Source organism: Aspergillus melleus (genome assembly GCF_016097325.1).
Source record: "Aspergillus melleus strain CBS 546.65 chromosome Unknown contig6, whole genome shotgun sequence".
Classification (NCBI taxonomy): domain Eukaryota; kingdom Fungi; phylum Ascomycota; class Eurotiomycetes; order Eurotiales; family Aspergillaceae; genus Aspergillus; species Aspergillus melleus.
In genome coordinates, this window is record NW_025763375.1 from 2775939 (window position 1) to 2800634 (window position 24696).

A 24696-nucleotide genomic window follows, 5' to 3' on the forward strand; every position below is an offset into this window, starting at 1 on the left:
GACAAACCGTCAATATGGTCGTTCGCATCCGTCTCGCCCGCTTCGGCAACAGGCACCAGCCTTTCTACAACATTGTGGTTCAGCACACCCGGTAAGTTTTTTTCCCATCAATTTTCTGGCCGGCGCTCTACGTTGGAATTGGGAATGGCGCGGAACTACTGAGAGCGATGAACAAAGACTAACTCTTGCCTCGATTAGTACTGCCCGCAACTCGAAACCTTTGGAAGTCATCGGAACCTATAACCCTGTGCCGCAACGTCCTACGAACGAGAACGAGGACCGATCATACAAGGACATCTCACTAGATCAATCCCGCGCCAGATACTGGGTTGGTGTTGGCGCGCAGCCTACTGAATCTGTGTGGCGGTTATTGGACCTGGTACGTGGAAGACTACATATACTCCTGTAAGAAGGAGTTGGCAGGCTAACCGATCTGCTTGAATAGGCCGGCATCGCGCAACGCAAACCGCACGAGATGAAGTAAATTAGACCGGGAGGGTCTCATTCGTTCTCGGGTTAATCTTGGCTGCTCTTTCGGCTGTTCTGACTGTTCTATCGCTGAGTCGTCAATGGTAAATCGTCAAACGCGAGGTCAGATTCCCTTTTGGGAAGACGGCACGAACGGGAGAGAAAGCCTAGATGTAGCGCGAGATGAACAGCGCGACAAAGAAAATCTGGCTTGTGCAACCAACCCCCTTGTCTTTGGCATTTCGCTTGGCGTTTCTGGGCTTATTTCTAACCACTTTTTCTCACTTGTATGTACATTATGCGGGTCAACTGTTTTCTTTGTTGATGTAACATGAAATCGCGTCCCTTTATTGGGGTTTTTATTTTTATTCTCCTTGTGAATTCTTATCTCTTAACGCCGGAGACATCGTCTCCGACATGTTTACTTTGAGTCATTATCTTAGGTTCAAGCAAGGGGGACGTCTGCTTTTGTATATACGTATACGTACGCCCATACCAGGCAGCCTCGAGGAAAACATCTCCGGCGTCTTCCGATGTCATTTGACCTAAGTTACTACCTCATCAAGGCAGCCAAGGCCCAACCAGGTCTTCGGTTCTGTACTCCGTACTTTTGACCCCCAAGGCAGAAACCAGTCGTGAGATCTTACCCCATACTTAGCCTCACCTGCATGTCATTTCCAACAGGGCTGAAACAGCAACGAGGGTTGGTGGTTGGTTGTCTTTGCAATTCCCACCGCCTTGCCATGTCTTGAAGTAACATACATGCTGGTCTGGTCTGGTCTGGTCTGTCATTGTGCCTGAGACATGTAGGTCTCACAGCATATATAGAACTCTCAGGACAATGGAGGACCTCTCTCTGTCTGAGTTTGACGGCCGAGTCTGACTCACGAGACGCGTCATGGGCATTCCCTAGGTCCCTTGTTTACCTGTCTGTCTACCCAGCCGGGGCTCTACTTTTACTATAGAGTGTGTGCAGTGTACCCCGTACTGTACTTTTCAAGGATCGGATCATAGGCAGTCCGTCAGATGAACTGAGACCAGAATCTAAATAAGCACTAGGTACCACTCCGAGTGCACGCTAAGTTTAGCTAAACAGCCGAAACAAGATCGTCCAGGCCAATCGATCATCGATCATCGCCATCGGACTTCGGATCCAAAGAACAAAAAGAGGAGAAAGGGAAGGAGAACCAGTAACAGCGCACCAAATAAACCAGATCAAACGCGCTGAAAGAACCCACGAACCCCTCTAGTTACTGTAAATAAAACCCATCCAACAAGGCACAACAAGTAAAACCAACTTACTAAGAATAATGCGCCGCCGGGCAACCGTTCAAACAAGAACAAAGAAAGAAGAAAGAAATCAAAGCCCACAGGAAGGGGGGTAAAGAGAGGAGGGGGGAGGGAATCATCAAATGATTGGAGACACTCCCCCGAGGCAACAATCCAGCAGGGAAGATCGGCGGCAGAGTTTGAGCTTTTCCATGGATTGATGGCAGCCACCGGGGCCCGCTTGGTTAGGGTCTTGCGCCTCCTATTGGCGATGTGGCTTCATGGGTGGAAGTCCGGAGTATGGGGTCGTTGGGATTACTTATTCACATTCGGGACTTTTGGGTTTGGGAGGATTGTGATGGTGGTTTATTAGTTCGCGTCGTTGTGTACTGTGTCTTGCTGTTTTGGATATCCGATATCTAATATAGGTTGAATGGGGGGTATTCGAAAGGAAGGGTGATGAGGGACTGGACATCTCCTAAGTACCTGCCTGGGTCGGTCAAGATGAGGCCGAAAACAAGTTGAATATAGATTATGAGAGAAAATGGTAATGACGTCCTGCTTAGATTTTCTCTCGCTAGATATACTTCATTTTCGCAGCCAGAAGAGGACCAAAAGTTCTTTTATTGATCAGGTGCAGGGCTGCCGTTGGGGAGGGTTTCCGTCAGGAGAACAATTCGTCATGGCGAACTAGGCTACAGGGGAGGGCAGGGGAGAAAAGAATTCCAAGGCGCAGGGATAATGCCGAACACGATGCCAACCATGCAGCTAGTCCCTATCTACTTCTTTCCCCGACGTCCACTCGGAAGTTGCTGAAGATTTTATCAAGCAGTACCGTCCCGTAAAAGGGCCGTGATGGCTCCAGTCTCCACGCGCCGCGGGATCCCCGTGCACGCACTTTGCCTGATCGCATCCGTCTGTCGGGTCTGCCTAGATCGCTGCACTCGGTAAGAGCAATGCACGAGGTTGTGATACCTTGGATTCCATTAGTCAGAAGGGAGAGAAAGTGAGAGCCTCGCGGATAGTGTGACTCATTGTAAAATGACTGACGATTTCCAGGGTTCCTTTCTTTGTCGGACAGGCATCTGGTTCTACTCAGGGGGGGAGAAAACGGTTGAAGATAGTGAATCCTACTCGGTGCTACTAGTTAGGACTTTGGAGAGGAACCATAATAACTAACGTAATTAATTTAATTTAATTTTAAAAAAATAATAAAAATAAATATCATCAGAATAATAATAATAATAATCCCAATAGCGCGTCGTGTCAACCGGACATTTCGGGTCGCGCTTTTCCTAGTGACAGTTTAGTCCTTCCAGACGGAACTTCCAGGCCTGGACCGGGACTCTCGTTGGCCGAAAGCAAGAATAGTCCAGACTTCCCGGACTGCAGACTGCGCTTGTCGTGTCTCTCTGCCTATGAGTCGAGTAGAAGGCGTATAAGACGGCTGCAGGTGACTACGAAGTCCCTGGAACGGAAGCAGACTCGATCCGTGGTCCAAACGCGCTCCTCATCAGGCCTCCCTTCCTTTTGTTCTGATCACCATGATGTCGTCTTCCCACTTTACGGAGTAGGTTTTCCTTTTTCCCAGTCTGTACCTGGTCTTTTCAAGGGTGATCAACTATCAATCTATATGAATCTTCATGTAAATGCTGCCCTCGCATTTGACCGTAGAAATATAGAAGTTCCTTCAAGTATACTTCGTACTCCGTATTACGTACCGTTTCCGGGATGGGCTTAGCACCACGACCCCCGCGTGGTTGTAGCCACAGCCCGACCAGCCCGAGTTCGACCACAGCATCACCAACCCCGTTTACCTCCCCTCCCTCTTCCCTCCTTCTCTTTCTCCCTCTTCCTTTCCTCCCTCCCTCCCCCCCAAAGTCAGACTAACTCTATCCTCCCCCCGAACTCCCCTTCCTCTCGTCCTCTTTTTGTTCCTCTTTCCTCCTGATAATCTTCCTTTCCCTTTCTCCTTCCGCCCCCCTCCCCTCTTTTTTTAAGTCCTCCACACACATCCACCCTCCTCTCTCTTCTCCATCACGTTCATATTGTATCGTCATTTTTAATGTGCATTTTCCTCCTGTCATCAAACTTTCGATCTTATTGATCATCATTATTCTTCGAGTTTGGTCTTGAGACCCCTACGCATCATTTCTATATCCGCGCTCGGCCCCTCGGTCCGTCAGTCGCATTTGCCTCTTCTTCCATCCACATCGTGATCTTGTTTCATCGTGTCGCTTTCTTTCTTCGGGGAATGATTCGTTTGACTGTCGCCTACCTCGTGCTGCATTCATCTCGATCGATCTAAATCTTGTCCCTGATTTCCATATTATTAATCTTGCTTCCGCGTTTTCCCCCCGTTCTCAAATCTCCACGCATCCAACTCGGAACCCCCCTGTCACCTCTTTGCCTCCCGTCGCCTCTCTTTCCTCTGCTCTCACCCTCGCTCCTTGCCTCGCGAGGAACCTAAACCTACACGTTCCACTCCTCTCGTGGTTGGATCGTCGGTCCGCAAGGCATGAGTGGCAGTTCGAATCAGTCGACCCGTACGAGTCCAGGCTCCTATAGTACCACCCAGCGCACACCATCCGTGTCGTCGGGCGCGTCGCCTCCGCATCAGTCGCTCCCATCCTCTCAGGTGCCCTCGACGGCCCAGAATGCGATGTCGACCGACGTGTACAGTCCTACCGCGTCGCAAGCGCCAACGTCTCTAACTTCCTCGTTCCCCTTTGCATTTTCGCCCATCGGCTCGTCTCTTGACCACGTTCCGTCCGCCACCATGCGCCTGAGCGATTCCGACCGGTCGCCGCAGAGCCTCGGCGGCTTCGTCCGACCTGGCAACGGCGGCGCCGTCGCGATCCGTTTGCGCAACCTACCGAATACCACAACCCCTGACGTCTTGCGCAGCATGCTTCTCTTTTCCAAAGAGCTCATCGACGTTAATTTCGAGCCCCTCGGTCCCTCGAGTGACAATAGATACCTCAGCGCGATCGCGCGCTTCCGCTCGCTCGCGGGCGCAGAGGAGGCACAGACTCTCTTGCACGGCAAGCCGAACTCCAATAATGACGCCAAGATGATCGTGGAGATGTACAGCGGCGCTCTGCCCCCGACTTTGGCTCCTAGGCGCAGCACCATCGATCATACCGGAACCCCGTCTCTGCTCGGAAACGTCGCGTCAAACGGCCAGCCGGCGCGGTCGCGTTTCAATGGCACCTTCCAGAGCATGGAAAAGCTCACCGCGACTAACCCGTCGTCAACCAATGAGCCCTTACCCCCTTCCTCTGACGCAGGCTCCCGAATGCATAACCTGTTTTCGCCTCAATCGCCGATCGGAAATGGCGTCCATGACCTTCCGCGCATCAGCGGCAAGTCGATGATTGACCAAGACCTTGATGAAGACACGGGCGAAATCCTGAAGGACCCGGTGGGATATGCAGAGAATGGCCACTCTAACTCAGGCCCGGGCTCGCTCCCTCGCAGGTCGACCAACCCCCAGTTTCCTACTGCTCAGTTTAACAACTTGTCCATTGCGACGAACAACATGTCCTCGCCGCCGTTGCCTAACTACACTCCCGGCGGAGCCGTTCACGTGGGAATTACCACCCCTGCCGGCGCCTTCTCTCAGCAACCCATGACCAACAACTTGGGAAGCGCCCATGCGCACCCTTATCCGCACGCGCACCAGGCTCGTCATAGCCTCCCAGCCGCCAACCCGAACGATATGAACCCGCCCTGCAACACTCTGTACGTTGGCAATTTGCCCCCGGACGCGTCGGAAGAAGAGCTGAAGGCCCTCTTCTCCAAGCAACGCGGTTACAAGCGTCTTTGTTTCCGTCACAAACAAAATGGCCCCATGTGCTTCGTCGAGTTCGACGACGTGGGTACGGCAGGCAAGGCACTCAACGAGCTGTACGGGTATAAGCTATCTAATAGCATCAAAACCGGCATCCGCCTGAGCTTTTCGAAGAATCCTTTGGGTGTTCGATCGGGCCAGCCTGGTTCCAACAATGCATCGAATGGTATGGCAACGCAAGTTCCGGTGTCTGGGGGCAGCAGTCTGGGCGGCATGCACAACCACATGTTTTCTACGGTGAGCGGACCGCCTCCTGGACTCGGCCCACCAAATTTCATTCAACCCATGCCAGTGCGAAATGGAGCCATGCATCCAATGGCTAACAATGCCTCATTCCATGCAAACACAGGCCTGGGTATTCGGACGCATGCCGTGAACCCCATGTCTCCGCCTCCCCCTCCGTCCAATGGTGCCGGATCCAACGGTGCATCAGGTTATTATCCCGACTACATGATGGGTCGGTAAACGGACACAGGAGTTCAACTTCTTTTTTTTTTTTACTTTTTTCTGTGGAACTTATGTCTGACACGCTTGATGACTGTTAGGGTATGTGGCGCATTTTGGGTTTTGGAGGGGTTTTCATTCGCCGTTTCACGGACTAGATCAATCAGCATTGGGAAGGGCTCCTCCCCTTCTTTTTGGGAGTAAGGATCATGGGTCCCTGGGATTTTCTGTCGCCTGCTTCTGCTTGACCTTGTTTTTTTCAATTTTCTTTTTACACTTTCTCTCCCCTTTTTCTTTCTCCAATCTTGCCTTTGTCGATTCGATTCACTTGTCAGCATGGAAATCAGGGGCGCTTTGATACACTGTCGTTTTCTCTTTTTCTTTTTATTGGTTTGCTTTTGGGTAGGATTGCATTGTCATTGTGTGCGATTGTTTCTTTTACCTGAGAAACCCCCGAGGATCTTGCTTTTGTTCCCCATTCCGCTCGGTTGATTTTCCTATTATCATTCATACCCTGTGCTGTACTATTGTGTTGCGCGTTCTCGGTAATAGTGCTTTCGGAAGGATATCTTGCGGGTCGAGTCTTGTGATTTTAGGTTTGCGTTTGTGTTCACGTTTTCATCGATAGCGATTACTTTCATCTGTGCATCCGGCGTCCTTTTGATATCGGAGGATTGCCAGTGCGATTCCAAGATTTGCTTTGCTTGGGGGTTTTGTCATTCTTATGACTAGTATTATTACTTCTCGTTTTTCATTCCGTCTCATTTGGTTTCTTTTCTGCTCCTTCTTTCCTTGCTTGCTTATTTACTGTCTTCCTCGGATGGATCGTTTCTCTCATCGGATATCTTGTCTTACCACTATGTTCATTTGCTCAGTTGATCGAGAAATGGGCAGAGCTGGTGCTACAAACCGACGAGAGAGCAGAACCCATTGTCCGGCAGGAGTATGATCATAAAGGACTGGATATACTCATTCTTGGAATCACCCATTAAGAGGCGTTCTGCATGGGCTATACATGGAGATACATTTCTTGAGGCTCCCTTCGGTTGGGACACGGGTCTCGTGGGGAATTATAGCGCTTGGCTTCTCATTGAATTGCATCTTATACGCAGCGTGGTGGGATCTTGCTCTACTTTTTGATATCATGGGTTTCTTTTCTTGTCTTGCTAAGTCCCTGGAAATGGTTTGCTTCATTTTTGCTTTTTATGGCTCCCAGAATTAAATGATAATTGGGAGACGCAATTGATTATTCCAGGATTTCCCCCTTTTTAGGCTTGTTCAAAATATACACAGTAAAGGGATTCTGTAACAAACGTCTTGGAAGCCGCGATGTTGAGGATTTCCCGAACGGGCGAGGTGGGTCACGTGAGCATTTCCGGCACCGAAAAGTTTCTTCCAGCATCCGCCAGTCTCTCTTTCTCCCTCTTCCTTTCCCCATTCACCTCCCCTCCTCTCCCAACACCCAATTGGTCTCTTTGTGTCTGATAGCAGCTTGTTCTGCTGTCATATATACCCAGTGACCTCTCTGTAATATATTTGAAATTTCTCTTTTTGTCTCGTGCGGTTGTCATAAAAGAGAGGTTTTTCACCTCTTTTCCTCATCATGCCTCCGCGAATACAGAATCAGCTCGTCTCCAATTCCCTACTTCCCTACCTCTCCTCAACCTCCTCCACCTCTTCCTCCTCATGTACCTCACTATCTAAGCTTCCCACATCATGCCCGCAATCACGCCGACCTTTCTCCTCCACCATGGCTCCTCAGACGAGGTTGCGTGTCAACATGTTCAAGTGGCTCGACACAGAGGGCGCCGGGTACAAGTCCCACATCCCAGGACAAACCAACTACCTGAAAGGTCGGAGGTTCATCGATGAAGATCGTCAAAATACACGCCCCTTCCCGCTCAACCCGAACTTCGTCAGCGAGAGCATCCTCAGCGAGGAGCTGCGGAACGAAGTGTACGAGCAAGTTGTGGTTAAGAAGAAGAGTGTGCGGGCCGTGAGTGTCGAATACGGAATTGACATGCGGCGAGTGGGTGCTGTTGTGCGGTTAGTCGAGCTTGAGAAGCGTACGAAACAACAGGTAACGATCCCTCGCTCTTTCTTATTGTTTTGTTCTTTTTTTTCTACAAACTCCGGTGCAATGATGAGACACAATAAAAATTCGATTAGTCTTTATGACCCAGTTTAATTGGCTGGGAATGGTTACAACGCCTTATGTTACTGATATGCATCTCTATTTATCTTTGTTTTTTTCTTATTCATGCCATGACGCGAAAGTTTCTGAGCCTAGCTCTTGCTAACATTACTTCTCGTCTATTAGGGCAAGTCCATGGCCTTACCATATGCTCGTGCTGTGCACGAAATGGTTCCCTCCACTCCCCTCTACGCTGACGCGATGGAGCGGCGTTCTAACCCTCACGAGTCGATCAACGACCTTCCGGTTCATCGGGCCACTGACCCCCAAATCTTCTACCCCGTTCCCGAGTCTCGTCAGTTCAACCGTATGGACGCTGGTCGTGTCTTCTCCGCTGCACCTGCTCTCACACACGAACAATCCGCGCAGCAGCTGTCGGATCCTGATGGTGTCATCATGGGCGTCACTAAGAAACCCGCGCAAATTGAGCGGGTGGGCAAGGGTGCCGGCAGGCATCAGGTATTGCAGCCCGCGGACGCGCGTATTCCTCACCCACATCTCGTTGCCCACGAGCGCCGCCGCGCCACGCACCCCGATGAGCACCGTGAGAACCGCAAACTGTACGAGAAGCGTCTCAAGTCCGTCGAGGCCGCCGAGCAGGCCATTCGGGAGAACCAGGCCCGCAACCAAGGCCTGGTCCACAAGGTTCGACCCGAATCGTCACGCTTCGAGTTCCGCTTCAAGGACGTCGTCGTCAGCAAGGAGACCACCGGTGCCGATGGTCGTGGTTATGACGCCCCTGGCCGGCGATACGGTGTTCCCAGCTACGAACGTAAGAAGGGCCAGATCAAGATTCCTACCAGCGTGGATGTTTAAGAAAGAGAAACCAAACCCACCGATTTTCTCCTACCCCCCTGCATCTCGCAGTTCCTCATCTTTCAACGACTTCACTTTTACGCTCATAATGTGATCTGATCGTTTGGAAGGCTTATCACTCATCCCTTTCCCTCCTATGTACTTGTATCCTGTTTTTCACTCAATTTCTTTCCCCACTGTACAGACATGTGACGAACGGGTCAATCAGTCAGCGTCGGCTTCTTTATCTTGTATTTGTATTTATCTTACCTATTTTGACGGGCTGGGATTTCATCACCTATATGTCCTATTACCATTCTATATCAACTATTTATCTTAAATACCACCTTTCAAATCAATTTCCTACTCTATATATCTAGGCTGTACGCGGTATCACAATGCCATGTTCGCTTTTGTGGACGTCTTGATACAATTACCTTGTCGTCAATTTTACAGCAGAAATGATAGAGATCTGGCCCATAACTACCGAGTCAGATGACACTTACTTACTAGTTCTCATCGAACTTGATTTCAAGGCTCCATTATACACACGTACATTATGAGTCTAGGGGCACTTACTTCTCCATGTCTTTTAAGGGTATAAAACAAATCGAAAATTCAACCAGCGCTTGAATATCCTGACTATTCTTCAAGTTTGGACGATATATCGATACACATATATAGATTTACAAAATGAAGTACAAATAGACAGATGCTGAGCATAGAAAAAAAAAATTCAATATAGAGATCGCAATGATAATGATAATAATTATAGTATTATGTAAAAGTAAAAACAAACACAAAACACTAGGTAGATAGATGTATGTATATATATAAAACGAAGGAATAAATCAAGCAGGAATGGAAATGGGACAGAGGATTGATAGAAAGACATTCTCGTTCGTGTTCATGAGCATATCCAGTGAGAAAAGAAAACAAGAAATAAATAGATAAATAGCACTTTGTTCTGTATTCCTTGCCTAGAAAGCTATGTATAAGAATAGAGGAGGTAGAAAGCAAATAAAGATCAGGAAAAGAAAGGAGAACCAACCAACACCGGAACGCAACGAAAGAGAAAGGGGAAGGATGAACATGAATGGTAAAATGCCAGAAAAGACAAGAACAAAGTAAGGTGGAGGAAAGTTTAAAGAGATAACATGGGGGAATGAGATAAAAGGAACATGAAAAAAAGCTATGCTGGGTATCCATAGAAGACACAAAGAGCGGGGACAGTTTGAGGCATCCCTTTTGATTTTCAAGAGCAGACTATCCTCGATGATATAATGGTTTTGGAGAAATCGCGGCAATCAAATCAGAAAAAGAGAAGAATATAGAGAAAGATGGTTTCAAGAGAATGGCGTGGTAAATGCGAAATGCTGACGGAAGTGATAGAGAAAATGAATGATTCAAAGAAAAGAAGGATCATACGTCTGGGCTATCAGTCGGCTCATCAACTGGCCCTGTGGACACGGGTGGACTGGCAGGGGAATCCGGGACCTCTGAACTGCCATTCCCCGAAGAATCGTCTTGTTCTGTATCGGTTGGTGTCGGCTTAGCAATGCTGGTACCGTTTGGCTTAGAACTGCCAGGTGCGGGGGTTGGAGTCGGAGGCATGGCGGGCGAGGACTTTTTTGATCCGCCCTCCGTTCCGATCTGCATGGGACTTCGAGGCCCATCGGACACAGGTGATGATGGCGCTTGCGTATCGTCCACGAACCCTCGCCATTTGCGCCAACCTTCGAAATCGATCAGGGCTTGCATGCAGCCCCATTCGGTGACTTTTTGCTCCAACCATTCAAATCGGACAGGCTACGAAGAGTTAGACGCTAAAAGAGGAAACGGTCCGGAAAGAGGGTACACACCTTGGTCAAGAAGTCATTACAGCCGGCGGCCAGCGCCTCATGACGATCACTTTGCAAGCTGCTGGCCGTCAATGCGACAATAATGACGGGACTCTTGAAAAGCGAAAGATCTTGCAGCGTATCTTCCTCCTTCAAAGGATCCGCCATGCTGGGGTCCCGCTCCGCCGGGGAGGTCGCGTTGGCGCTGGCGGCACTCGATCGCCCCGACGCCGTTTTGGGGAAAACACCAATGCCATTCAACCGCTCCAGTCGTCGAATCTCTTTGGTCGCGTCTAAACCGTTCATGACGGGCAACTGGATGTCCATCAGGACAAGATGAAACCCGCCTTGCTGCCACTTCTGTACAGCTTCCTGGCCGTTTGCGGCGCATTTCCAGCGCACGGAAAGACGCTTCATGAAGGCCTCCAGCAGCCTCTGGTTGATCACGTTGTCCTCAACGATGAGCACGTTGATTGGCGGTACCGTGCCCTCGATGAGACCCCCAAACGCGGCACTCAACGACTGCGAGTTGCTCTTCTTCGGCTTCGACGGACGAGGTCGTGGTGAAGCCACCCGCGCGGGAGGCGTAAGAACCTTATTCTGGGGTGATTCAGGAGGGGGAGGACCAGGTGGGGTGGGAACTGGAGGTGCCGGCTGAGAGGACGGCGTAGCTACGGACTCTGTGGTTGGTTAGCAAGAGGGTATAATTCAAGACCACAATGTACAAGAAGGTACAAACCTTTGGGACCGGATGCCGAGCCCAGCATCGTGGGCGAGTTCGTGGTATGTCGAGTAAGCGGTGGCCGACGCGCATGACGGCTGCCCCGGCTGCCTGGCGACGGCAGCAGAGGGGCCTTTCCGGTGTTGATAATGGATATAGCCGGCGCTTGGTGAGCGTTCACGCTGGTGGTGGAGTTGTTGGGGTGGGTAGGAGGGGTCGGAACGCTCGCGTTGACGGGCATGAGGGGGAAGTATTCGCCATGCTCGCCCGGCTCGGAATGGTGATAGTATATATTGTGGCGAGGCGACGGTTTCGGGGTCCGACGCTGCGGCATATCGATGACCAAGGCTTCCTCAACTGTTTGTCCACCAGGGTAATAGGCATCCACCACCGTCACCAGCGATTCTTCGGGACTCAGGATGCGATCGGGGGTGGCCTGCTTATTGGCGCCTTCGCGAGGCACGATGCGGATGGTGATATCGGGCGCGTCGAAAGTCTTGCCTAGGGAGTTGGCATATTTCATGATCACTTGATCGCGGACCTCGTCCACCAGGGCATCCGCCGTGGTGGGCACCAAGGTGGCCGAGCCCCCCGGTCGTTTGACCCAGATTTTGCGAGGAATCATGGTGGCGGCAGCAGCAGCGACGCGTTGACTACTCGTTGGGGGACCGGAGTCGGACGACGCGCCGGGTTCGAGCAACGAACTGATCCACTGTTGGTTGGAAGCGGCCAGCAGCGATTGACGGCGGATTCCGAGGCTGGGACGTTTGGAAAACGAGACGGAGGTCGCGGGGACGGGTTGGAGCTGGATCGGAGCGGAAGGGTTCTCCAACAAGGGGTTCGTGAATAGGGGTTCACCGACCGTGGGCGTAGGCGCGGGCTGCTGCCGTCCTCGAGGAGAGGTAGGCTCGTAGGGTGTAGGTTTGATGAGGAGGAGACTTGACGTCGGCGGAGGAGGGTCTACGGCGAGCGAAGTTGGCAGCTCGGTTGACCCAGAGGACGGCGGTGGGGAATCGACCAGCCCGGAAGCGTGGCGATCGGATTCAGTTGCGACAACGTTCGTGACCGTGTCCCGCGGCTCCTCGTGCGTGGATGCTGCAGCGTCCGGGGAATTGGGCCGCGACTGCGCTCGGGGCGGATCTTCTGTCGCGGACGCTGGAGGTGTTTTCTCTTCCTTCAGCTGAGGAGTTTTTGTGGCGGACCCGTCATCAACCGAGGAAAACCGGCTGTGCTGTGGAGACGACGAAGGCACGACGCGATGGGAGGGGTTTTTGCGAGAGATCAGGGGAACGGAGGTCGCGGAAACGGCGGGGGACGGAAGAGGATGCGAGGCCGTTGAGTAGGTGTGGTGGAGGGCGTTGTGATTCTGACTATTGTTGGGGTCGGGATGAAGGTTGGGTTTGGCCGGTGGCAGCGAAGTTGATCGCCGCAGTCGCTGCTTGAATCGCACCCAAAACGACGGATGCTGGGCCATGCTGGTGGCCATCATCGCTCTCTATGAAAACACACGAGAAACAAAAAGCAAAGCAAAGATAAGAAAAAGAAAGAAAATAGAACAGGACAGGACAAGGCTAAGATCAATTCAAATCAGACAACAATTAGAAAAATTAAGTACTAGAAGAAAAGGCAAATAACATAAATAGGAGCCTAAAGAAAGAAGGAAAATTTACCAGGCAAATTAAAGGAGAGAATGCGTTGTCACCTCTTCATCCTCACTTGCACGCCGAGCACAAGGGGAACCACCGCCGAGGGCATCGCTGGGAGAAAACTCCCCGGGATGGATGGACCAGATCCCCGTCCGAATGAGGAGGAGAATTGAGGATGAAGTAGGCGAGAGGAACTAGAAGAGGCAAAAGACAAACAAATGAGGGAGTGGAAGAGAAGAAGAAGAAGAAGAGAGAGAAAGAGAAAGAATGAGGAGGGAAAGAAAGAAAGAGGGGAAGAAGAAGAAGATGCAAGAGGTCAGTGACTTTGCCGACGACTTTTATTTAGTTAAATGCTCCCTGTTGATCTCCCCGCTAAGATGAGAGGGAAAAGGGATTCCAGACCATTTGGAATGATTTTAATCAAGTCATTAAATGAAGGCGATTATTATTAGAATCGACTTCTCCCCGAAAGCCGGTGCAAAGACCAACGCTTGGGCCGTTTTCTAGCCTTTAGCCGGCCTGCATCGGGCCGTTTTGACTCGCAGCCACCGTGAATGCAATTGTATGGCTCATGTGTATCATATATCGTAGAAATACAGATAGAGTGACAGGTAGACAGGTAGATGGCATCGGGAGCTCCTTATTCTATACATCCACCCCCTAATCCAACAATCCGTCGATCAGATGCCCACTCTCTTCGATGCTATTCCTCGCATCCAACATCTCGTCGATGCTTTTCCCACATGCTTTCGCCTCGATCCGCAGCTGGCGATATCGAATGCGCCAGATGAGATGGCTTGCGTAGATCCCCATCTCCAGAACAACCCTGTCCATCATTAGCAGCCGTCGACCGTAGCGGGCCGCGTTCACTTACACGAGAATGTACATGATGCCTCCCAGAACATCAAAGGTTCCCTGAGCAGCTACTCCTGTCAGTCCGGCACTGTCATTGAACCCACCGGGAGAATGTAAACCTACCCAGCGCCAGCAGAGAAAATACCCCTCCTAGAATGTCCATTGATAGAAACATCCAGTCTAGTACGACACGCATCAGTCAATTCGCTCGATTCCATTACCTCTCGCAGGCCACTCACTTATCCCAATCACCCGTCCATCTCTCTTCCACAGTTCAAAATACGGGGGCAGCAGCCCGGCTGCTAAAAGTATCGTGGCGGCAATCCCAACCAAGATGTTAGGCCAGGTGATGCCCTGACGATAAGGAATCTGCAGATACCGTCAGCGAGGATCCCATCGCAAAGAGTCGCACAGAAAGAGAAGATCAGAGATGAATACCCTTAAGATGAGAACTAACAGCATCTCAATCACACCAAATAGAACCGTCAAGCCAACGACCAGCGACACCGCTTTGGCACGAGTAAATTCACTGTATCCAACGTCAGAACATGTCAAATAAACGGCCACTCCGACACCATCACTAGCCCACGACAGATTTCTGGTGCCGACATACTGGCTATAATACAGGATCTGCCCCCAGCTGACCAAGGAGAAGACACCGAAGATCTGCGGCTGGATTTGGAGTGGAAGATTGACCTGCTGAAGAACGAGATATGCTCCCATCGGGACAGCACCTAGCATGATTCCCCTCGGTCAGTCAGTGGCCGACATGATAGACACGCGATAAATGCGATTAGACAGAACAGCACGCACAGCAAGCCCACAGCAGCATCATCAGCGGAGGTAACCCGTCGGTCCTCTTCCGCGTCCAGTTATGCCAGATCTGCGGGATCAGTTGGATGCACCATAGTATGGTCCCGATGGTGCCGAACACATTCGAGGCCACCGTCACGTTGCCAGCCTCGGTCATGGTGAATAGTCATTGGGGAAACCCGTAGATCGATAGCGACGTGGGGGGTATAACGTCGAAGAAAATTCAACGATGAGAACGACGTCGCTTTGGTAATTCGGGTGGTGAACGGGTCATGGAGTAGGTTTAGGTTGCAACTGTGGAGTCACTGGCAATAGGGATTTGGATGACCGGAAATCCGTTGCCACCGACGACAAACCTGCTCTCTGGCCTTAATTATTATAAACGGTAGGAAGTTGAAGAGAAGATCTATTACTCGGGCCAAGCGACAAAGTTCTTCCAGATGCCGACCGCAGTCGCGGAGGGCCGTGAGGGTCGTCGGACGAGCCGAGTTCATAGGTCCGAACTGCGAACTATGCAATCGAGTGAATCTGATGGTCTAACACCGATGCCGAAGATCGTGCGCATCTCCACCCCAGATCAGATCGATCTGTCAAATGAAGGGACTGCATGCGACAGGGAATGCGCGGATCAAGACGAGAGAAGAGAGAGTTGTCGGGGATTGCGCAGACTTGGCAAACCCCAATCCGACAAGCTTTTTTGGGCTGTTTCTACTCTGGTTTCATCGACACGTGCCCAGGGAATCCCGAGGCGATCAGTTTTCCCCCTTTTTACGGTCACTACGCATCTTAGGATTTCCAAACAGATCGATATATGGCTCGTAACAAATCAGTATGCATTGCCCACTCATTGACAAGGAGAGAGGAATAACAGTAACCACAGATAAATGGACCAATCAGATGAACACATATTCTCCGAAGATGAAAGAAAACATAGATCAGAAGGAATGCTGGTGGATACAGGAAGATGACAGACAAAAGGCCAGAATGAAGTATAAGAAAAAGAACCATCAAGACGTAACGTGATTTCGCAAACCAGACTCGCGCCGAGTGATACTACTCGAAGGGTATCAAAGATGAATTTTTCCTCGCAGCAAAAAATGAAAAGACTAGCGAGGACCGTGACAGACCAGAAAACAAAGAAAGAACACATGATGCAGGGTTCGCCCTCAATTTGATCACAGGAGAATCAAGTAGTTTGATGGGGCGATGCCCGTGTCTCCCGTGGATTTTCTGGCCTGCCACCATCGCCCACTCACGTCTGACACCTCCAGAATCTCGTGCTTCGTGAAGCTGATCTCGTTGGCATCCTCCGGGTTGGCGTCGTACGAGTAGATTGCCTTGGCTCGGTATGGGTATTCTGTCGGCTGAGGAACCTCACCCGCAACGTCTCCGCTGCCATTCTGAGGGAGGTTGGTGGTGGACGGGTTGCCGAAGCGAGCTTGCGAGGGACTGCGGTTTTCGGAACCGGGCGCACCGCCGGGGTATCCCGACACGGGTGACGAGGTTTCGAAACCGTTGAGTTGGGCGGACGTATACATCTGCGGGGGCTGGCTGGAAGTCGTCTCGGGGCGAGCACCGAAGGCGGAAGACATGGGTCTGCTGGTGCCTTGTTCCTTGTGGAGGGCGAACGAATCGATGAATCCTCGGTGGGTCGCTTGGGGTGTTGACCCAAAGTAAAAGATCCAAACAATCTGCATGTGGTCAGAACTATAGCCCAGTGCGACGCTCAATCAACGGGGTCTCCGACTTACCAGGACCATCGAAAGCAAGATAAAGCCAGCACCTGCGGCTTGAGACGAAGAGCTATCTTCGTACACCAACGAATTGACGGACAGGGTCGTAATCACGAGACCAGCCGACAGATACCCGACAACCTACAATCGATCAGCCTTCAGAACGTAGTAGAAATCATCACTGTCGATGGAAACCTAGGTCATACCGCAACGCCATACGTCAGGCCAGTATCCGTGCCGAAGACGACCGTCAACCCAACGATGCAGCAGAACATATAGGCAACGGCCCACCACGAATATGTCGGGTATTTGCCATTGATATCAGCGATAATGGACGAGATGAATGCGATGAGCCATGCGAGCTAAACAAGGAAGAGCGAGGTTAGTCGATAAAATCGAAGTTATCCGTCGACGGCCGTGAGGATACATACGATCGAGATCGAGACGGTGGCGAGTGCGAACGGATCGCCAAGGATGTTGCTGGGCCTGAACTGGGCCATCCTTCGAGTAGGCGCCGAATATGGGGTTGGTTTTTGAAAAGACGGTGAATATGTGGAGTATTCCACCATGAATGTGGTTTGAGCAGGAAGGCGCTGGAATATATAAGGGTGGCAGGGCGCGAGTGTTTGCTGTTTCTATACCGCTTTGCCGATACGGATTAAATGATCATGCACGGTAAGCCGACACGTTCCCGGTCTGCTGTGGTTTCCTCCTTTCGTCACCGAAGGAAAGCCCGATTCAACCGTGTTCCGGTCTAAGATTCGTTTGCTGGAGATGATGACAGAGATCAAGCGGTGAATATATCCAGACGGTCGAACTAGTAAACAGTCAGTCGAGCGTTGGGAAGAAACGAGGACGCGATGGACAAAGAAACATGACGATCGGCGGAGGAATGGCAATGCATGGTGGGTTCGTGAGACAACAACAACACGTAACGACGGCCTGCAGACGCAGGAAAATAATAATAACGACGAACGAAAGCAGGGCGAAGGCAGGATGCAGCCATGCAAGATCGTACCTTGAGACAACCGAAGCGAATGTATGACGACGGGGCTGGTGAAGTTTAAAATAAAGAAACCAATGCAATAAATCCAAGGGGAAGAGGATATAGATTGAGACACCGAAGCAAAGGGACAAAAAGAGCGAGTCCCTCGAGAGGTTGGCAGGTGGTTTAGGGAGAGCGTCAAGATAAAAAAAAAATAAAATAAAATAAAAAGGGCCCCTTGCAGAAAGAGGCACGAATAAACAACAGCACCTGGCTGGAGAAGGAAGGATAAAGTATGAAACGTTAGTAACGCGGTGGGGAAGAGAAAAGAGGGAAAGAAAGGGTAGGTCGAAACAAGTGCGACGAAGAAGCAAAAGAGGGGGGGAAACGAGTGAACAAGTCGATGGGATGCAAACCGATCGAGGGAGGAAAAGAGAGAGAGATGAGGAGGGAGGATGAAGCCCCAAACGAAACGAGACGGGAAAGGGGGGGGGGGAAAGTCAGTGACCAGCAGGCACCAGAGACTTGGTCGGTTTCACGGTCGGTGGGCCACGCGAACCCGTGCCGCAAAACACACAGACGGTCTGAATTGGCCCCGGAGGATCGAGAACAATCCGCTCGTATCGAAGAAATTTGTCTTACTCCGTACTCTGACAATTATGGCTTATGATTTATGAATTAATTCAACTAATTGGTTCTCATAGTCTGATCCGACGAACCGTGGATTTGACCCCGATGCTTATCTCCCCATCGATAGAAACGAATTTGATCTCGCTCGATGTTGGTCACCTACACCGTGTACGGAGTACGGAGAGAGGGGAATCCATGGAAATGACAGACGATAGATCGGTTATTCGACGCTTCATTTCTATTAATATTCAACCTCAATGGCTCAGGCTAATGCTGAAATTGCCCGGGCTGGATCCTCCCTTCTCCGCTTTCAACGAAACGACTCGGCGCACACGCAACTTCGCTGCGCCGTCCGCCATGATTAGTCGGACGCTAGACCAAGTGGGTTTGGCTCATTTGCCTTCGCATTCGGATGTGTCCACCTCCTTGGCCGAGACCTGAGGCTGAGAGAGGAGAAGGGAGGAGGAAATGTGGCTTTGCCCTGGTCCACTTGTTAGCCAGGCACCATTCCGAGAGAACAACCAGCTCTGGCAGTACTCATGTCTTTGGAGTATAGCGGCTATCTTGCGAGGTTTCTAACAAGTAAGAAGGTGTCTTCTTCATTGTATGATAGGCTTGGAATTGAGTTGGATAATGACTAGACTGCCTTTGGGTTTCCTACCACTGCGCCACCCAACTTGAACACAGGTAGCATTTCTATAAAGCCTCTCCGCTGTGTTAAGTCTATTTATACTAATAGAGCGCTTCTTCTCATATCTTCGCCAGTAAGCGTAGTCCGCTCCCCGTAAGGCACGCCGTGAAATTACATGCAATTCCACGGTAATAAGGATGGTCCTTGGCATGTGAGTCTCCCGTGCTTCGGGGAATAATGCTTACAAGGCTGATTTGGACTCCACGGCAAGGGCTGAATCGATTGGAGAGAAGAGAAAGGAGCCCTCGTCGGTCATCTTACAGAATCCCGAGAATACAGACCTTACATCCAATCAATGCCTCGGGTCGGCGGTTGTTTTGGGCTCGGTGCAAGGGCAAACGTGCAGACGCTGATAGACTCTAGACTCTCGGATTGGAAATCAGTCGATTTCCATCCCCGGCAGACATTGGGATGGAATCGTCCTTCTTGACTTGTTGATTAAGATTCAAATCAAATCAGATACATCGACATTGTCCGTCCAGTTCTTGTCATGTTCGACTTTTTCAGTCTCTCGAAACAGAGGCTGAAGGTCTGAAACACGTCGCCCGTTTTTTCTTTTGGTGGTTTAGACGCCAGACCAGTCGATCAACGGGTCCTGGGCCAATTTCGGGAGCGTTTACCTTTTCTCGACACCTTACGGAGTAGTTAAACGCAAGGATTGTAAGGTACCCGTGTTCGCGCGTCACGTTTCGGAAAGTGTTCATTCTAAGGGAGTCCGGATGATAATTTGATTACACAAGATGCATTAATGTCGCATGGAATTGGGATTTGGAATGTGAGGGTCTTTTTTCGGCCCCTCCCTCTCTCCACTTCCTGATTCTGGATTGAAATTTGCCGTACGGCATATTCAGTAGAACAAAGTACTCCGCATACGTTTCTTCTTATCGATGGTTAGGCAACATTCGTTCCCTTGCTGTAGTCATCTCTTTACTTACTGTGCATACATACACAAATGTCCTATCCCTCGCTAGATAACAGTCCAATTGTGATTGTGTACGCGCCCTCTCTGGCTACCAGCAGAATCACAGTCATCTATCTGTAAAAACTGTGTATGCACACCATTCCCTGCAAATCTATGCAACCCCATCCCTCCATTGCATATGAAGACGAGTATCAATGCATCTCAGAGATAGCGATATCCCAACAAGCAGAATAATCAAACAAAACAAGAGGTATCATCATATTAGAAATCAAACAACCAAATCCCCAAACCCCCCATCTTTATTCATCTTCAACTTTTGTCATAACTTGACCGGCAATGCTTATAACTCCTTCGCCCTCCTCTCTCTCACCACCTCCTCCCTCCTCACCTCCCTCTCCACATCCTCCAACCGTCCCTCCCATTCAGCCCAACACTCTCCGCCCCCGACCAACGCAATCTCATACCAGCGCTGCAGCGCCCGCGCCGTTCGTACCCGTAGCTCCGAGATCTCCAACGCTTGGGCTTCCTGCAACTGCGCCAACGCGGCCAGGCGCGGCGAGAGCTCGATGAGGGACGCCGAGGCCTGGGCGTCCGGGATCGGGAGGTCGTTGAGCGAGGTTAGGCGCGACGAGGTCTCGGGGTAGGCGGAGGCGTAGGAGAGGACGATCGAGGCGAGGTTTTGGGTTGTGAGGTTCTCGGGGAGGCGCTGTGGGGGGGTTGCGTGGAAGAGGTCGGGGAAGCGGTTGTCTGTTCCACAGGGTTAGTCTTTGGATGGAGATCGTTGGGGGAGTGTTTGAGGGTCTGGGTTGGGATAGGATTGGAATTGAATGGAATGGGATCGGGTGGATTGGACAGTAAAGGAGAGAAGGTATGCATACGAAGAAGAAGGACATCCCGCACGGCGGGGTTATTCCTGCTGAGCCGTTCAAGGTCTCGTTCGAGGTGGAGGAGACGACGCGAGACGCTCTCTTCCAGGGACGCTGGTTTGGCGGGCGCCGTGGGGATGCCGGTCCAATTGGCGTCGCCGGTCAGGAGGTAAGTAAGGCGACGAAGACGCGATTCAAGGAGTTCGATGGTTGCGCCTGCCACGGCGTCATTTTCGAGAGTCATTGCTGTATGTGTATACTGTATGGATTGTGGTGTAGTTGTGTCTTGTGCGGAGAACTGCTGGGAGCTCCGATGAGGCGGTCGGGGTGCAAACAGGACATACAAACATTCATTTGGTGGAGCCAATATACTACACCTACTATACTACAAGATGATCGCACCACTTACGACCCGATTTCCTAGTGGTATATAGTTATTATGCAATTATGTACATGAGAGGAAGCCATTCCATTATATGAGAAGCACAAACTCCCTATGGTAAGCCTACTTATGGAGCGACTTTGGCTTCCTTGTTCTCATCCCATTCGGGTTCCGCATGTGGCGCGGACTGCGCCAGTCCTGCGGTGTTGCTGCGACTGAGCAAAGGTCGCCCTCCCCTTTCCTGCATCTCCTGTCCCGGCCCCGTCTCCCGATCGAAGCCGCTAACCTGATAATCGAAGACGTTGACAGGAGCCTGAGAAGTATCGTCGGTCTGCATACGATCTGGCGGATTGGGGCCTGCAGTGGAATCCGGGGCCTGATCTTCTTCCATGATCTCTGTGGCTCCTGCTTCTTGAAACTCGGCATCGAAGGCTTTGTTGTCGTCTGTGACAAATTTCTGGAACATGGTCAGACTGTGATGCCGGACTTGCTTGAAATCTATTAAGACTTACCTGGAGTGGAGGCGGTGCCGGCTCGGTCTGCACGTTCAGAGCGCTGTCCTGGGCATAAACCAGGAGCACCGTCTTCGATTCCTCACGCGCCGCCTTGAGAACCTCGACTTCTCGGACTTTACGCGCAGTGTATCCCACCACGTCGGCATGACTCGATGCCGCGTTACCGCCTGCATTCGACTCCGCCCGTCGAGCTTTTGCATCCTCGATGGAGAAGCTTATCCGCCACCACTGCCACTCGCTGTCCGTTTCGGACTCCTCCAATGCTCCCGTGTCCTGGCGTCGAAGCACATACGTCACATGTGGCTCGGTGCAGACTCCTCGTAGCGTGTATCTATGATTTGGCGGCTCGCCGGGGGAAGCCGATGGCTCCGTAAGGGTTTTAGAGTAGCCACGAAGGGTCGCTAGGGCTTCTTCCTTCCGGGATTCCAACTCTAAAGCCGTCCTTCGTTAGTATACACACATATCTGTCAATGGCCCCAAGAACGCTACCTTTTAGCTTCTCTTCAATCTTGCGCGAAATTCCGCGCAGCTCCTCAGCCAGCCGTTCCGCCTCGGGTTTGGCGAATTCAGAGGTCTCGCTGGACCCATTGGCAAGTGTTTGTGGTATAACGATAGGTGCAGCGATCGCGGCCTTTTCCAGAACCTCTTTGTAGTTCATACCTCGGTGAGCGACGGACTTTGAGACGGAGAATCGGTGGGCTAGCCGTTCTAGCTTGTAAATCTCATCGAACACCTGCAGTCGCTGCAAACGGAATTCCCGCGCAATGTCCCTGCAGCTAGCGAGATACCTATCGGGGTAGAAGATCGGAGGAATCTTCACGTCAACAGGCTTCGACGAGTCGCTGCTTTCTAGTTTGATGGTCAGAACTTCAGCGACATGCTCCAGCCATACGTCGTCGAGCGATTCGCCGGGTCTATCCGACCACACGGTACGGTCCAGGACATCGTATAGTGTCTGGCCATGCTCCGGATCCACGAACGGGTCGATCGTGTAGAAATCCTTCTGGATCGGGGTATCGTATTCCGACAAAGGCCGCTTGTAAGCGCTCGATGAGAATATGGTTGCCAGCTGGTTCCCCGGATCTGCTCGAACCGCTGCCTCCTGCCATGTTTCCAAAAATCGGCTGACACTACCTTCGGAGCCATTTGTGGACATGCACTTCAGGCTTTCGAGCGCGTCGGCACTACCAAAGGATCTGTTGGTGGTGTCTAGAAGAGCAACTAGTCGTTGGGTCTCGTGGATGATGTCATCCCAGTCGGCGTTGCCCTCCTCGACGTCTTGCATTGTCACAATTTTGGGAAGGCTGATGGGCTGTCCATTCCACCACTGCGGATCGTGGCCATAGTCGGACAGCACCTGGCTTCTGAGCAGAAGTGCTTCTCTTGCAAGTGGGATCGAATGGAGGATTGTCAACAGTCCTCCCAGGTATAGGTTATCTTGAGTGGGGCGAAGGAAGGCCGGCTCGTCTCCCACCCTCTTGCGGTCCGCAGGGTCCGGACTGATGATGATCTCGCGTGCGCTGGAATTGAACAGGGTCATGGCCCAAGCGCCTTCGTCGTAGTGGTCTTGCGTTGCGCGTCCGAAATTCGCCGGCTTAGCGCTTGTGACGCCAGACTCTTGGTTCCCGAGATTCTGGTTCAGTGACATAGCCACCGCCTGTTGCAGCTGACGTTCCTCCTGCTCTGCCAGCGATAAGCCTTTATTGGGGTCTGCTCGGGGCCGAAGACGCGGTCAGCAAATCGTCAGTCTCTCCGGGAAAAGTGTTTGCAACCTTGTATCTCCTGCGACGGAGTCGTGTTGGGTTGATTCGGGCTCGGCATTTGTGCTTGGTCTCTGAGATTCAAACTCGACGGGGGTCGCGAAGGAGGAAAGGCTGCAGAACCGAGAACCGAGTCGGGATGCTCGATTTGAAACGCTGCGGAGGGAAAGCTGCTGGTCAAACTAGCCGTTCATCACGGTGACCGACAGGAACATCGACATACATGGAGCGTTCGCATCATTTTGGGGAATGGGGGCCTAGAGCAAGCTCGCAGATTAGCGATTGAAAGCATTCTGATGTTAGCGCAATCCAGGACTAGCTCACCTCTATCTGAGGGCCCGTAGGATCTTCGAAATAAGCATTGATGGCTTTATGGAGGTTGAGGTCATTAGCCTGTCGCGATGCAGGTCAGCCGGGAAGCGAGGGTGGAAGTTAATCAGGTCAGTTCTTGCTAACTTTCAGGAAGCTGACGGCCTGATCCCGAGAAGCGCTCGTGAAGTTCACAAAGTTGGAGATCGATTCCTCCGTGGGTTCAGACGTCATGTCGAAGTCGAACCCTTGCGCGTGTCGGTGATTTCGGTGCACCGGCGAGTTGTCCTAATAATTCTTGTTGCTTGTTTCTTTGGACACGGCGAATGCGGGGAAGGAAGCGGGAACATATTGGATGCCGCAGCTTTCAGGCAGCTCACACCTGACATGCCAAGACTTTCGGTGTTTGCTGTGCGCAGTCATTCTTCGTAACTATCCATGGATCTCATATTCATGTATCATTTTCGATACGTCTTTAGATGTATCAATGGAAGGTTTGACATACTGGGCCAATATTTACAAGTGTTTCTCGGTCAATCCATTACCATTTAACGTGATCCTCTTCCTATAACCTGAGAGTATAGAATTATATACGGAGTAGAGTCGGCAATATATACTTCCAAATGCCCTGATTACCTCTTCATACATGACTCCAACATGGACCACTTTACCCGATAGAAAACAAACTGCTATTGAACAAATAACTTAAACTAAATTATACCGGATAAGTGCTTCGGGTGGAAAATTAAGCTGTGTACTTTGTACTCCCTAGTGAGGCGACTCGTTGGAATGTAGATCAACGATAACGAGAGTAAGAGGCACTGCCCTGGACCTACAAATTAAACAGAGGAATGGGGACATCGTCTACGAGAATTATGGGGGTAAATTGGGCCTAGTTTGCGTATGCTGTCACGCTCAGCGTGAGCATTACTCATAAGAATTCATGCCTGATAATGTTAACCCTAGCCTCGGATTCGAGAACATCGCTGAAGCGAATGCCGCGG

General features: G+C 51.1%; 8 protein-coding genes across 11 annotated transcripts; 3 read left to right on the forward strand and 5 right to left on the reverse strand.

Moving 5' to 3' along the window:
• Positions 1 to 14: 14 nt before the first annotated feature.
• On the forward strand, positions 15 to 484 carry MRPS16 (mitochondrial 37S ribosomal protein bS16m; the record flags this gene model as incomplete). The annotated part of the gene is made up of 3 exons (XM_046092459.1): positions 15 to 91; positions 199 to 379; positions 446 to 484. 3 exons carry the CDS (start codon positions 15 to 17, stop codon positions 482 to 484), a joined length of 297 nt encoding a protein of 98 aa, XP_045948437.1.
• Positions 485 to 3281: 2797 nt separating this feature from the next.
• On the forward strand, positions 3282 to 6055 carry WHI3 (cell cycle RNA binding protein whi3; the record flags this gene model as incomplete). Its single annotated transcript, XM_046092460.1, has 2 exons — positions 3282 to 3307; positions 4267 to 6055. 2 exons carry the CDS (start codon positions 3282 to 3284, stop codon positions 6053 to 6055), a joined length of 1815 nt encoding a protein of 604 aa, XP_045948438.1.
• Positions 6056 to 7784: 1729 nt separating this feature from the next.
• On the forward strand, positions 7785 to 9044 carry LDX57_010718 (mitochondrial 37S ribosomal protein mS45; the record flags this gene model as incomplete). Its single annotated transcript, XM_046092461.1, has 2 exons — positions 7785 to 8114; positions 8355 to 9044. The coding sequence occupies 2 exons, from the start codon at positions 7785 to 7787 to the stop codon at positions 9042 to 9044; spliced, it is 1020 nt and encodes a 339-aa protein (XP_045948439.1).
• Positions 9045 to 10445: 1401 nt separating this feature from the next.
• On the reverse strand, positions 10446 to 13074 carry MgSsk1 (Two-component response regulator SSK1p; the record flags this gene model as incomplete). Its single annotated transcript, XM_046092462.1, has 3 exons — positions 10446 to 10832; positions 10886 to 11544; positions 11604 to 13074. The coding sequence occupies 3 exons, from the start codon at positions 13072 to 13074 to the stop codon at positions 10446 to 10448; spliced, it is 2517 nt and encodes an 838-aa protein (XP_045948440.1).
• An 817-nt stretch (positions 13075 to 13891) lies between these two features.
• Positions 13892 to 15056, reverse strand: LDX57_010720 (PQ-loop repeat-containing protein; the record flags this gene model as incomplete). The annotated part of the gene is made up of 7 exons (XM_046092463.1): positions 13892 to 14057; positions 14106 to 14154; positions 14210 to 14266; positions 14326 to 14455; positions 14525 to 14615; positions 14700 to 14820; positions 14900 to 15056. The coding sequence occupies 7 exons, from the start codon at positions 15054 to 15056 to the stop codon at positions 13892 to 13894; spliced, it is 771 nt and encodes a 256-aa protein (XP_045948441.1).
• Positions 15057 to 16074: 1018 nt separating this feature from the next.
• Positions 16075 to 17132, reverse strand: sho1 (osmosensor SHO1; the record flags this gene model as incomplete). Its single annotated transcript, XM_046092464.1, has 4 exons — positions 16075 to 16590; positions 16651 to 16773; positions 16839 to 16994; positions 17064 to 17132. The coding sequence occupies 4 exons, from the start codon at positions 17130 to 17132 to the stop codon at positions 16075 to 16077; spliced, it is 864 nt and encodes a 287-aa protein (XP_045948442.1).
• A 3068-nt stretch (positions 17133 to 20200) lies between these two features.
• LDX57_010722 (putative nuclear distribution protein RO10) lies at positions 20201 to 20970 on the reverse strand (the record flags this gene model as incomplete). The annotated part of the gene is made up of 2 exons (XM_046092465.1): positions 20201 to 20607; positions 20739 to 20970. The coding sequence occupies 2 exons, from the start codon at positions 20968 to 20970 to the stop codon at positions 20201 to 20203; spliced, it is 639 nt and encodes a 212-aa protein (XP_045948443.1).
• Positions 20971 to 21145: 175 nt separating this feature from the next.
• Positions 21146 to 24014, reverse strand: LDX57_010723. 4 transcript variants are annotated; one of them, XM_046092466.1, is made up of 7 exons: positions 23840 to 24014; positions 23708 to 23776; positions 23607 to 23640; positions 23396 to 23539; positions 22113 to 23333; positions 21621 to 22054; positions 21146 to 21565 (listed from the first exon to the last, which is right to left on the reverse strand). In XM_046092466.1, exons 1-7 carry the CDS (start codon positions 23924 to 23926, stop codon positions 21236 to 21238), a joined length of 2319 nt encoding a protein of 772 aa, XP_045948444.1. In that variant the 5' UTR covers positions 23927 to 24014; the 3' UTR covers positions 21146 to 21235. The 4 variants fall into 4 exon arrangements, with proteins under 4 accessions (XP_045948444.1, XP_045948446.1, XP_045948447.1 ...); XM_046092468.1 differs by having other exon boundaries at positions 21146 to 22054; XM_046092469.1 differs by having other exon boundaries at positions 21621 to 23333.
• Between the last annotated feature and the right edge of the window lie 682 nt (positions 24015 to 24696).